The 13528-nt window shown below is 44.7% G+C and overlaps 1 protein-coding gene across 2 annotated transcripts in view; it reads right to left on the minus strand.

Moving 5' to 3' along the window:
* The window catches only part of Tox3 (TOX high mobility group box family member 3), a 103355-nt gene extending 93588 nt beyond the window's left edge, over positions 1-9767 (minus strand). For both annotated transcript variants that reach the window (XM_076839171.2, XM_076839170.2), the window contains exon 1: positions 9681-9767. In XM_076839171.2, the coding sequence (XP_076695286.1) occupies positions 9681-9767 (87 nt within the window). The remainder of the gene's footprint in view (positions 1-9680) is intronic.
* Between the last annotated feature and the right edge of the window lie 3761 nt (positions 9768-13528).

Here is a 13528-nt window from a genome sequence, read left to right on the forward strand (position 1 = left end):
GAAAGGCTGGAGAGGTTAGGGCACACAAAACAAGAATGGAGGGAGCAGCGCTAAGAAATGAGACAGGAGCAGAGAGCGGGATAGATCGTGGGCTTGTCAATCAGTGTCCACAACCATTTGTACTCATTTCCCTCTCCAGCCCTCCTCCTACTCCTTCCCCGGCATCTTTTCTATATAAATATTATAGGATGTATGTACTTCACATATATATTCATAAATCTTTAGCAATCTCCTTTCTTCCTTATTATCTCAAAGAAGTGTTTTCCGGCCATCAATTAAAGGCTAACTCCCTTTTATTTACAGTCTTCATTCCCACCCCAGGTGACCATCCTATCCACCGATCCTTCTCTTGCTAACATTCTTCCTTCTCATCTCTCCCTCAAACATTTTCAGATAAATTTGAAAATATTTTCTCATTAACTTCCCCTTCAAAATGTCCTCCTCTACCTGCCTACCTACACACACACAGACACCCAGACACCACACACACAGACACACAGATACACACACACACACAGAAACACACCAATGTACTGAAATACTGCAACACATCACACTTCACTAGTACCTACTGAAAAAAAACTTGGCTCTTTGGCCAGAAATTCTAGTGTCTCCACATTTTGATCTCACCAACCATACTTCTTGCCATGGGAAGACAAAAATTCACCTCCACAAATTATTCCATAGGACCATCCTGGCCTCTAATGACACTTCTGCTCAGATGTTATGCTCACAGCAAATCCTGTCCCGAATTCCTTCTCTCACTCTCTTCTCTAAACATCCTTAATTTTCCTATTTGTCCAACCAAGCCTGACAGTTCGTGGGAGCGCTTTTTCATGACCAGAACATGGCCTTCTTACTCATCCCATCCGCTCATGGGGGACTTTTACTTACTCCGTCATTAGCTTCAGGCGATAAACTTCTCTGTTATGTACACATTCACACACACGCACACATAGTTCATGAACACATACATATATATTTGCTCCCAAGTCAAGTTAGAGGTCTCTTGAAGACAGACCACATCTAATCTCTGCCCCCCAAATAAGTTCTTTCCTAACATAATATGCATGCATCATGCAAATCCTCAGATATCTTCAAAATCATCAAGCTTCAGCCGCATATGGCGGCGCCCACCTATAATCCCAGAGACTTGGGAGGGTGAGACAGGAAGATCACAAGTTCAAGACCAGCCTCAGCAACTTGGTGAGACACTTAGCGAGACCTTGTATTGAAATAAAAAATAACAAGAACTGGGGATGTAGCTCAGCACCAGTGGGTTCAATCCCCAGAACCAAAAAGAAAAAAAAAAAAAAAAAACCAACATCAAGCTTCAGTTGAAGTTTGATGTTTAAATGGACTTTTTTTCCTACTCTGTACCTACTTTCATCATTATGACTGAAGACTCCCCATTTGTAGCCCACATGGCTTCCTAGGGATGACATTATCAACTCCCCCTCCTGAGATGGCAGGACATGGGACCAAGTTTATCCAATGGAACTTGATGTAGAGAGTTGTTGAAATAAGCAAGAAAGAGTTCCTCCTTGGGAGCTGAGCTGTGCGAATGTGACCGAGAGCAGCTGTTGGACATCTTCCCACCACCTGAGGTCAGTCTCGCTGATGAAGAAGCCAAAGAGAAGCAAGCAGAGGTGATACAGGAAGTCTTATAACAGCCACTGAGACTCTGGATCCAGCTATGCCTGAAACAAAACTTACAATCCCTGTTGTATTTAACTCAGTTGGACGACATCTTCTCATTTGCAACCAAAAGCAATTTTAACTATACAACTATTTTAACCACTTCTCCATTAAGCTTTCTCGCTATGATGTTTTAAATAAACCAATTAGTAAATGCTGAGGTGCTTGTTAAAGACATCAAGGAACTCTAAAACAAATCTACTATATTTTTTAACTACTATAATATTCCTAGATATAACTCATCCTTTTTTCAAGAAAATCAACTTCCAACCAAGCATCCATATTTCACTAAAGTTTTCAAGTCAGGTTGGCAATTTGGATTTAAAAACTCACCCCCATCATCATTACCTTTAACACAATCCTTCTACATAAACTATTTGGTCACTGTAGATAAGGCCACATTAAACATGACACATGTGGAATTGAAGGGCCAAGCTTAAAATCTAGCACCTCCAAACGAAGGAGTCTACATCACTCAAATATGTGTTTAGAGTAAAATCCAAATGCATCTTGATAATGGCCAATTTGTTTGACTTATGGATTATCAAGACATCCAAATTATTCCTTTATAAACAAACCAAAATTAAGATGAAACACAGAATGCTAGACGTACAAGAAGGACCATTTTCCAGTGACTGATAGGCTTCACACAAGCCTGGAACATATATATTTAAGAGAACATGGCATCCCTAAGGAATATTAAGGAGAGAAACCCAGAAAACAAAGAAAATTAAATGATCTACCTCAACAGGAGAAGATAAAAACCTGTCAGAAGCCCATGCAGACCTTGACAAAAAGCCTCTGCTTCCTATATTTTGAACAGGGTTCTAAGTGACCTGAATCTACATTCAAAACAACATTTAAATTTATAGGCATACTTTAGCAAAAATCCTGCCCCTCCTTAGTTTTTTTTTTTTTAATATTTATTTTTTAGTTGAAGTTGGACACAATACCTTTAATTTTATTTATTTTTATGTGGTGCTGAGAATTGAACCCAGGGTCTCACACGTGCCAGGTGAGCATTCTACCACTGAGCCAGAACCCCAGCTCTGTCCCTCCTTATTAACCACACTTGAAACAGATTCTCTAAGATACTGAGGGCATAAATAAATTCTCACAAAATCCAATTTAAAATTTACCTCTTACATAAAGAACAAAAATATTAAATATTTTCATTCATAAATGGCTATTATTGTTTTAAATTATATTATTGCAAATTCTGCCTCATTCCTTTTAATAATTACCATTTAAGAATGCTTCCTAGACTGGGGATATAGCTCTGTGGTAGATTACCTACCTACCACACATAATGTCCTGGGTTCAATTCCCAGCACAGCAAAAAAGAATGTTTCTTCCAAATAACTATTAAGAATTATATAGTTTATACCATTGTTTTAACAGTGCAGTAGGAGTTCCAAATAATCTGAGTTCCACATATTATCTCTGAAATTATACCAATCCTCAAAACCAAGTAATATGTCCTTGAACTCCTGTTTCCTTAATCTAAAAGGACAAAAGTCCATTTTTGTCACTTTACTGCATACAGGAAGACCAACTTTGATTCCTCATCTCTGACCTCTCTCAAGAATAACCTGGTACATGTCTCTCTGGGAATATTCCACCAAAATATCCAAAGTCGGCTTTATCTCTCCTTTGAAACCAGCTTCTTGTCTAATCTCTCTGTTTCTGCTCAAGGTCTTACCATTCATCTAGGGCCCAAGTTGAAACATCCTAATCATCTCCATCTCCTTTCTCCCTTCCCAAGTCACAGAGATGTCCCTTTGACCACCTTCCTCTCCCTTGTAGCCACATTCACACCTTCCTGTTCAAATCCTTCTCAGACTTTACTTGGTGGGGTAATGACCTCCTAGGTAGTCTCCCTAGCTCTGGTGGGGCTCTATACTGATTCAGTCAAAAGGTCAGGTCCACCTTTACAAAGTACAACTTGCACCCAAACCACTGGTCCATCAACAATTCTTCAAACGCATAAAGCAATGGGCACTGCTGGTTGTCTTTCCAACAGCCTTCTTCTTGCCAATAGAACATAACACTAATTATGCTCATGTGGCAGGGCTCAACCCCAGGGGATGAGGTGGGATTGGGCTAAACCCATCACAGAAATCTCCTTCCCCTTTACCAATATGAGTGTCCTAGGGTGGTCACACGACCCTCTTCTGATCAATAACACAAAAGACAGAATCTAATGGGAAAGCAAGAGATGCAGGGGGGAAATGTGTTCTTGGCTACCACCGCCCCCACCACCACTGTCCTGTTCCTGATTTGTGCCCTATTAGGTGAGGATGTGATGCCAGGAGCTGCAGTAGCCAACTTGTGACTGGCTTCAGGACAGTGCTGAAACTCCAAGGCTGGCAGAATAAAGAGATCAGGGGCCTCTTTCAAGGCATGAGTGAGCCATGCAGAAAACCTGAGACTGCTTACCTAGAAACAAGTAAACAAATGTCTTTAGTTTACATCGCTCTGTTGGGTTCTCTGTTATCTTCAACCCAAGCCATTCTAACCTAAGAACACACAAAAAGCAAACTGTACCTTCCCATGGAAGGCCTTCTGCCCTGTGCTCCTCAGAACATAGGCTCCAGTCCCACACCTGCAGCATCTCCTGGGAGCCCCACCCCAGACCTATGAATCAGAATCTCTAGGAGTAAAGTCCAAAAGTATGCATTATAACAAGCTCTTCAGGTGGTTCTTGTGGATGACGAAGTTTGAGAAACAACTTCTATAAAATGATCACGTTACTACCTACAAAGTGCACTTGGACTGTAATTTCTCCAGTGACAGTAACCTCCTTTCACTAGGTTTCAGCATCATTTATTACTTGCTTACTTTCATCTCTTTTAATCAAAGTTTTCGAATTCAATGGCTCCCAAGACCTGAGAGGCACACAGAGGGCTGAGCAGGAGAAGAGAAAGTAGAGATCATGGTGAACTACAGCAGTTTGCATGCCCATCTGAAGGGCCCCCAGCAGATGTCGCCACCCAGGGATGCAGGTTCACTGTTGCCAATTTTATGATTAATTAAAAAAAAAAAAAAAAAAAGCTGGAATCCAGACTTACATACAAAGATTTTTTAGACACAGACAACTAATTGGGATTAAAAAAAAAATACTTAAAGATAAAATAAAACAAGCCATCAAGCAGATCCAGCATCCAGTTGAGATTGTGTCCTGAAGGAGCTGGTTCTTCAAATATCAACACACACTTTGAACATGATGACCACATACACACATTGCCTCTAACTAACATGACTAAAATTAATTTTCTCTGGCTAACCATATGCTTGTCTCTACTACACTCGGCATTTTTCATCACCATGCACCTCTTTGGAAGGGCCAACTGGGATGTTTGTAGATCTCCAGTTAGAGGCAACAGGACCATTGTATCTATCGGTCACAACTGACCAAACTGCAAGCTTCTCAAGGGCCTACAAAAATGTGTAAAATATGAAGAAGAAAATGAATGAGGTAAGCAGAACCAAAAGAACTATAAAATGAAAACGAATAAATACAAAATCAAGTGTCTACACACTGACATAAGTCAGCTGACCAACTCAGGTATGGGGTCATATCGTATCATGTTAAATGGAGGATACAGGTATATTTCAATATTTGATACAACTGTGGAGGGGAGCCCAGATCCATAGTGCTTAGGTCCTGCCAAAGTTCTAGAAGAACCCGAGTATAACCTGAATCCAACCACTCTGCCATAAGTCTAGTCTTCTTTAGAGCTATCACAAATTTCTTTATCCAGGTCTATTCCACCCATTCAATTGTCCACAGAGTTGAATGCAGAACTGCCCACATAGTTGAACATAAACCACAAATGACTTATAAAAATTCATTTTTGAATTCTCATCTGCATATAAATTTGTAAGACAAAAGTTTCAAAGAAGTAGCACAAAAAAAGCATGTTTTGAGGGTTCCATGTAATGATTTTAATTATTTGTTAATTTACTGCCAACATTTAGAATCTGGGATATTTCATATAAAAATTCAGATTGTCATTCTCTTGAAAAGACAAACTAGAAAATGTGGAGATATTGGGCCCAGATGATGGCATGGCAGCAATCTACTAATGATAAAACAAGGCAAACTCTTTAAGTGGAGCATGTTCTCCACTTGGCCGCAAACTCTATCCTCATAGTTTAAATGGCTGTCCCTACAGACATTTAAGTGCAAGATCCCTGGTCTAAGGTCTTTAGAGAAACCTTATTTCTCTTCCACAACACGGCTTCAATATCTTGTATGGAACTATATGGAAATATCCAAACCTATTCTCAAAATTCAACACCTCCAGAAGTACAGCAATTAATTCTTATGCTAGTTTAAGATATCAGTCTAAGAAGAGGTTCCATCAAATTCTTCTCAATGTATTCTCAATTTGAACCATGATCCCCAGGAAAATAGACAAATGACAAATTATCTTTCAATTTCTCTTACTCTTTCAGCTAACCAAGGTAGAGCCCCTATAAGGTAGAGTCAAAGCTCCAACATGGTATGTCTTAATTAAGTAGAGTGATCAATAAATAATACATACAATAATCTTAAAAGAAGATTTGGGACTGAGTAAAAAACAACAAAGGACTAATCATCATTAAGGATAAGAAGACAATAGCCATATTTGGAAGGGAAAAGAAAACCCCCCAAGATATGAAGAAAAAGCTAGTAGAATTTAATCCAAGTTTATCATTAACCTACTATATAGTTCTACCTCACCTACACCCACATTCAAAACTCAAATCTTATTTTGGGGTGGCAGACTTCTGACAACTGTATGCTAATTGATACTTTACATATTATTTTCTTACTGGTGAGAAAATTAACTGAACCCAGGGAAAGAAATTCCATATACATTGTCAGTGGGTCACCAATTCACTTGAATCATATAATAAGGATTTTTTAAAAAACATATAGACTTTAGTTTAATTTGTTAGCCACATCACAGAAAGAAATGTTCAAACAGTAGATTTTCCACTTGAAATTAAAATGGAAATTAGCCCTTAGAAAATAGAGATGACTTTAAATTTATACATCAGTGGCTGGTTCATGAATTATTAACTGATTTTAATGATCCTGGCTATATTTTATTTGAAGTTATTCTCCTACTTGCAATGACTTTTGAACCCTCAAAACTCTTTCATCCATTCTCCATAGACAGGGTACACTTTCATGAGCGCTGACATTTAAAAAGGATCCATATACTCCGAATGTAAAGATAATACACTCACATATAATTTATACAAAGGACTCTGGTCATTTGTTAAAGAGAGAAATGAATGAAACCCTATTATTCACGGTTTGTAAATAAATTTAAAGATAAGCGCTAACTTTTCACTTGTTACGCCTGGAGCCGAGAGTTCTGTGTTCCTTCTAAAGTTTCCCAGATGGTCGTTAAAACAAGAAAGGGCAAAAACATTCTTTTTTTTTTTTTTTTGAAATTCATCATTTCCCATCCAGAAAGATAATGCAAGTCATTTAAAGTCTTAAGAGATTAATAATTACAGGTATTTTTATATAAAATAAATGCATGTCTTTATGTGCTAGGTTTTACATTTTTAATATAAACCTCACTAAACAGCACCACTTCAGACACATAAGTTAGCTGTGAAACAAAATGCTATAAACCTTTAATTAGCACTTGCTGTTTTATATAAAGTTAACATTTCCTCTTCTACTACATTCAAAGAAAAATTACGGTGAATAAAACTGGGAGATAGAAAATCGAGAGAAGGAAAACATAATATTGTGGCTCAACTTAAGTAATGCTTTATTTCAAGGATTTTTACCTGTAAGTAAATGGAAATGCCCCTTAGAATAAGTACAATTAGATTTCTCCCAATATTGAGTGCTGTACCTAACTTTCACAAGTTGGGTACTACAGCACTTACCACGATCAGATTGCTGATTACTAAGACAGCAGGTTATTTCAGAAATATAGCTCGATTAAGATGACAGCAAACCAGCTTGCTACCACACTCTGAAGTTCAACAAGCATCCTAATAAATAATGTCTGTTTCCAAGCTTTATGTGCCCTCCCTGAAATAAGTATTCTGAGTTTAAATTGACTCAAAATAGTCTTTCTCAGAAAATAAAAAGAGACACACAAAAAAACATCCACAATTTCCTCTGGTCCCTTGAAGTACCTTGGGATCCTAGTGAACAGAGATTTGCCACGCATTGCAGTGACTGGATTAGTACAATAGGTTTCTATTTTGGTGTCATTCGAGTGTTGCTGATCTTAAATCAGAGAAAGAAGTAGTTACATTAGACAAGGTAATAGCTTCCCAAAATAAGAGCATGCCCGGTTTATGCAAGGCTGGCACACACAGGCTAAGTTGTAAGGAGATAAATAATACCCCACTGGAACAATTAGGTGGATTCTCAGAAACACTACATACTTAATTAGGCTGCCTAAGTCCCTGACTGAGCATACATGGGGGACTTTTTAAAGCATTTAATAACCTGAGTGAATCCAAAATCAGAGGACAAAAACCAATCCTTAACTCTGGCAACAGCCATCGGCCTTTTCTTGCTCCGTTGCCAGTGCTTAATGTATTACTCTTGGAATTCCGAGAGCAAGAATGCGCACCCCCCCCAAAAAAAAAAAAAAACACTACCATCAAGGGGTTAAAACACTAAGTCCCTTCGTCCTGTGCTTATTGGGAGGGCCCTGTGTGCCAGACGCGGAGCTGGCCCACGATGGCACAGGGGAGAACAAGAGCAATCCTAATGGTCTTTACAAACTTCAGCACTGGAGTTGGGAAGGAAGTACAAACAAATAGGAAGGAACACGAGCCTCCATCAGCCACCGGGCACAGCAAACTGTCCCTCACGCTAGATACAATTCCTCCTCTTCCTGTTATTTATTCATTAGTTTTGTATAGCACCTTTCTTTCAGCAGCCTCCTTATTTCCTCTTCTGTTATCCAAGCAATCATAAACAAACTAGTATTTGAAAGAAAGGGGGGAGCAGGGGGGAGGGGAAAGAAAACCACATTCAAAAGGCACAGGCCATACAGAGCACGGGTCTTTCTCTGAATGTCGCCCTCGGGGTGATGTTTTCTCCAAAGCTCGGCCCCGGAGGCTTAAGGGAGAACAGAGAACCGGAGCACGCGCGGCTCTGGCACCCGGGCTACAGCCCGGCACCGACTCGCTGCGCCGCCAGCCCTCCTTCGATCCACCTTCAGCCGCCTGAAACATTGGGTTCTCAAAGTTGGCACGGGGGGGGGGGGAGTGCCAAGGCGTGGTGTGGAGGTCTGCAACTCTGATCTCCCCGAAATGCCAAACTTAACCCCCGCCCCCAAAAATGAAAGCTGAGAAGCCACTTGCTAGGACCCGGGAGGGGCGGGCAGTTCCGTTCCTGGGTCCAGAGCGCCCCAGCGGGAAGGTAGCAAAGCCCACCTGCAGGGATCCCAACCACTTCTCCCACCCCCCTATCTCAGGTCCAGGCAGGGCAACATTCAAAAGTTTGTTCTTCGGTTCCCCAAGCGGCCCCGGGGCCAGCTCTCGAGCGGGTGGGGGAGGTAAGATGGACTGAGCCGAGGGGGGCGAGATCATCGGACCACGAGATCAGGGACCCCAGGGTTGCCCAACCCACCCCACCCCCCGCGGTTAGGGGGGCTGCGATCGTGTTTACTAATAACAGCAACAAAGAATCACACGCGAGTCCCGTCTTTCAGTCCTCGGCTGCTCTTCGCTCTGCTTTGGGGCAGCATGGAGAGTCGGGGGGGAGGTGGGAGGAGAGGCGGAGGGGCCGCGCAGAGCGCCCGCAGGAAGACAAAAAAGGGGGGTGGTGGAAAGGGGCAGAAAGGATAGTTGGACAGAGATGAAGGCGCAAAGGGAAATGAGTGGTTAAGGGAGACAGAGGGGAAAGAAAAGTGCAGCAAGCGATGAGCCGGAGCGCGGGGCGCGCCCGGGATGGGGAGGTGGCCCCTGCCCCCCACCCCCCTGGCCCGGCCCGGCCCGGTCACCTTGCTGTAGCCGTAGTACCCCAGGCACTGCGCGAAGTCCAGGCCGGCGGGGTCCCCGGCCGCCGCGGGGTAGAACCTCACATCCATGCCGGAGCCTGGCCCGGGGCCGAGGGCCGGGACTGGGGCTCGCCGGGGCCGGTGCCCGCCTCCTCGCAACCGCTAGATCCACCGTCGGGGGCGCCCGACTGGGGGCGCCCGGGGTCGGCGCGCGGGACTCGGGGCTGGAGGGGCGTCGCGACCGGAGCCCAAGGAGCCCGGGAGCCGCGATCGCCGCACACAAAGGCGCGGCCACGCGAGCCGCGGGAGAGCGGGAGGCGGCCCGGGGGACGCGCCCCGCCGGGGCACCGAGATAGCCTGCGCGCGGGCCAGGCGCCCAGGTCGCGGGGCACAGCGCGGGGGCCCGGGGCGGCGCGGAGAGTTCAGGTGCGCTGGGCGAGGCTGGGACGGCGGCGGCGGCGGCTGGCCCCGCTCCTCCTCCTCCTCCCCGGGCGGACTGAGGAGAGGAGCCGCGGAGACAAGGGGCCCGGCCCCTCCCCTCCTTCTCCCCCTCCTGCCTCCGCCGCCGGTCCCCTCCCCGCGCCGCCGCCGCTCCGCCCCTCCCACCGCGGGCAGCTGGCGCGCCGCCCGCCCCGCCGGTGCGCTCCCCGGCCCGGCCCGCCTCCGCGCGCGCGACCCCGCCCGGCCCCTGCCCCGCGCGGGCCCAGCCGCTCACCCCGCGCCTGGAGCAGCCCTCGTCTTCCCTGTCGCCCGCGCGGCGGGCGCCCCTCTCCCGGGCCCCTCTTCTTCCCACCTCGCCCCCCTTCCCTCTCCGGTCCTCTTTGTCCCCGCTGCCTCGCAGCGCTCCTCGCTCCCCTCCTCTCCTCGGCCGCTTCGGCCGGCCCCGCCGCCGCCAAGTCCCGTGGCCCCGGCGTCCCACCCTCCTCCTTTCGGATCCCCGCGCGCCTCGGCCCCAGCATCCCCACGCGGTCCGCTCCCGACCCGCCCCTCCTTCCATTGCTTTCCTCAGGTCCCCATGCTTCCCCGTGGGGGTCTGTCCCTCCACCCCTCCACCCTCCCGGCCCTGGGTCCCGAAGGTCCCTTGCGTGGGCACACCTATCCCAGCAGCCAACCTGCACGCGGGGCTCCCGGTAGCCGGGACCCGGGACCCCAGGTACACCTGTGGTATTTTTCAGAAGGGGTGTTGGGGCCTGACCTTTCACAGGTAGGCAGACTTGAAGCTTCCCGGGTTAAGCCTCGTGTCGGTTCTCTTCTTATTTTCTTTGCTCTTGTTTGTATTCGAAAGGCATTTGAGTAACTGGATCTAGGCGGATCATTCACTGCTCTCGGAGAGAAAATGTCCCTATTTTCCTAAAAGGTTCTGGGTGATTAACTTCCCCATACTGCACTCACCCCCACCCCCTCTTTATTTCTTTCTCTTTCTTTAAGCTACATTTTTTTTTTTTTTCTGTCCTCGGCTTTATTGCTGTGAGTTAATTTGAGAGTTTGGCCTTCAGCCTTGGCAGAAGAAAACGTTAGAGCGTCTGTGGGTCTGCTCCCGGTCCCCGGCTCAGTTATCTGGTGAGCTACTTTAAAAGTAGAGAATTTTCGAAATATTTCATTAGACACGTGCAGTGTCGTCCCTCGATCATACTTTGCTGGCTCCGGGCCTGAACTTTTTCAGACAAGCATTACACGGGTTTCTTATTTTTTCTCTCTCCAAAGTAGGCACTCGGGCTTGTGACACCTGTATGTGTACCTTCACTCAATATTATCTTTCTGGAACCAAGCAGGGAAAATAAACTTCAATTAGATGAAAGTGTGTGTATTTGCTCTTCTCTTAGCAAAAACCTGTGTTGGGAGACTGCGAGAAAGCCGTGTGTGTTCAGGAAAGGAACAACTGCTCACATTGTCCCTGGGTTGACTCCGATCCCGAGTCTCCATTTAACGTTGACAACCCAGCGGCGCTCCCTAATGGCCCAGCAGGTTGCACAAATTGGCAGTGCGCTGAGATATTATCAGGACAACACCCCATTGAGTAAGTTCTTGAAACGCAAAAGTGGAGGCCCTTTCTCTGGGCCACTGGGCGCCTGTGGCCTTTCCACCAATCAGAGCTGGAGGTTGCAGTGGCCACCTGTTGTCGCGAAAGAGAGCATCTTTTAAGTTTCACTATGAGTATTTAACAATGGTGTACAGTGCAGAGTCTGGCCACAAGAGAGGAGCAGCCTGCTGACCTGGGGTGCCAGAAAAGAATTTTTCTCCCCCAGATAGCTCTTAAAAGGAGCCCAAAAGGCTGGGAAGCTGAGTTTTTCTTTGTAAATGCCTCACCTTCTGCTCATTCTGCCGTTCATCTGGAGCAATCTGAGCTTGATTACAGAGAATGAAGGAAAGTATAATCAAAGTTCCAGACAGAGTAAACCTGAAGTTGTAATCAGACCTCCAGAATCAGGCATACTAATATTCTTCTTCGAAGTGAAAACCTGCAGGCTGTCAGAGCAGGCATTGAACCTGGGCTGATGTGCAGCACTAAAACTCTGGAGAAACTGAAGTGTGAGAATCTTGTCCCAAGAGATTCTTAGGGCTTAGGAATGCCCAGCCACTCCCCAGAACATCTTTGCCTGCTGTTTTGGAAGTCTTTGCTTTAGAGTTTCTTTCACTGTAGGATGCAAACAGAGGAGGCCAGTACTCATTGGTCTGCATTTTATTATTACAATTTAGGCTAGAAGGTAAACAAAGTTATGAGTATAGATTTTGATTAGAGGGAAAAAAATAAATGAGACTTAAGATGTGTCTATAGAGCCTTTAGAAAGAAAAAAAAAAAAATCACTGGTCATTTGGGAAGGCTGTTCCTTGATTTTATCCAGTCTCCATGCATTCAGAAACTATTTTGGAGTACCTAAAATGTAGGAGACACTATTTTAGGCACTTGTGAATAAGAAAGAAGTCCTTAAAAAGAACTAACTCTGAAGTGGATTACATACACACTTACACACCTTTTCATGCATACATGCACACAAGCCCTGTCCCATCCACTCACCTGGAGATCTTCTCATGCCACATCTATCATTGATATTGAGAGAAGCAATCTGATAAACAAATGCACACATAGTGTGAAAGAGGCCAGACTCAAGGCCTCCATGAAAGGTGTAAGAGAAGGCAGGAAAGAGGAGGCAGGACACACCACCAGATCACTGCAGGATCCCAAGGACACAGGGCCATGCTCCATACATGGTGTGTTTGCAATAAACAAGTAATTCAAAGGCCAATTCGAAGGAAATAAGGTGAGAAGAAAGGAAGGAAAAAAGAGGAGAGAGAAAGAATGTTTTAATAGTGGAAGATTATTTGCAGGAATCTGGTTAAGGAAGGATTTGAGAAGAGTGTATCCTGGACCTCTTGGTCTGGTTAAGAACAATCTACCTTGGGAGGAGAAGGGTAGGGCCTTTTATGCCCTGCTATTTTAGAACATTTGTATACTTTAAAATTAAGATCATGTGTTGCTTCATTTAGAACTGATCTGATTCAACTCTTCGTTGCATTTGAAATGCCAATTAATTTTAAGAGTTCCTGGGGATTTGAAGCCCTTCCATTAAAAGTTTTTGAATGATGCTCTAAAAACTGTAAGGCAATTCTAACTGTCATACTATTTGTTATCTCAAGGGTGTCACCTTTTTTCAGTCTGTGGGCAGTCTTGTTTCCTGAAATACCATAGACAAAGGTTTCCTTCATACTAGGTTAGCCTTGAATTTGAAGAAACTTCTCCAAGAATGCATCTTAAATATGCTTTGAATTTATGCTGAACAGTGCTAACAGTTATTGATTAAAGAGGACAGAAGAATCCCTTGTGCAGCCAAAATACACTTTCCAAACATAAG

The sequence above is a fragment of the Callospermophilus lateralis genome, chromosome 18, assembly GCF_048772815.1.
Source record: "Callospermophilus lateralis isolate mCalLat2 chromosome 18, mCalLat2.hap1, whole genome shotgun sequence".
In the NCBI taxonomy this organism is placed as follows: Eukaryota; Metazoa; Chordata; class Mammalia; order Rodentia; family Sciuridae; genus Callospermophilus; species Callospermophilus lateralis.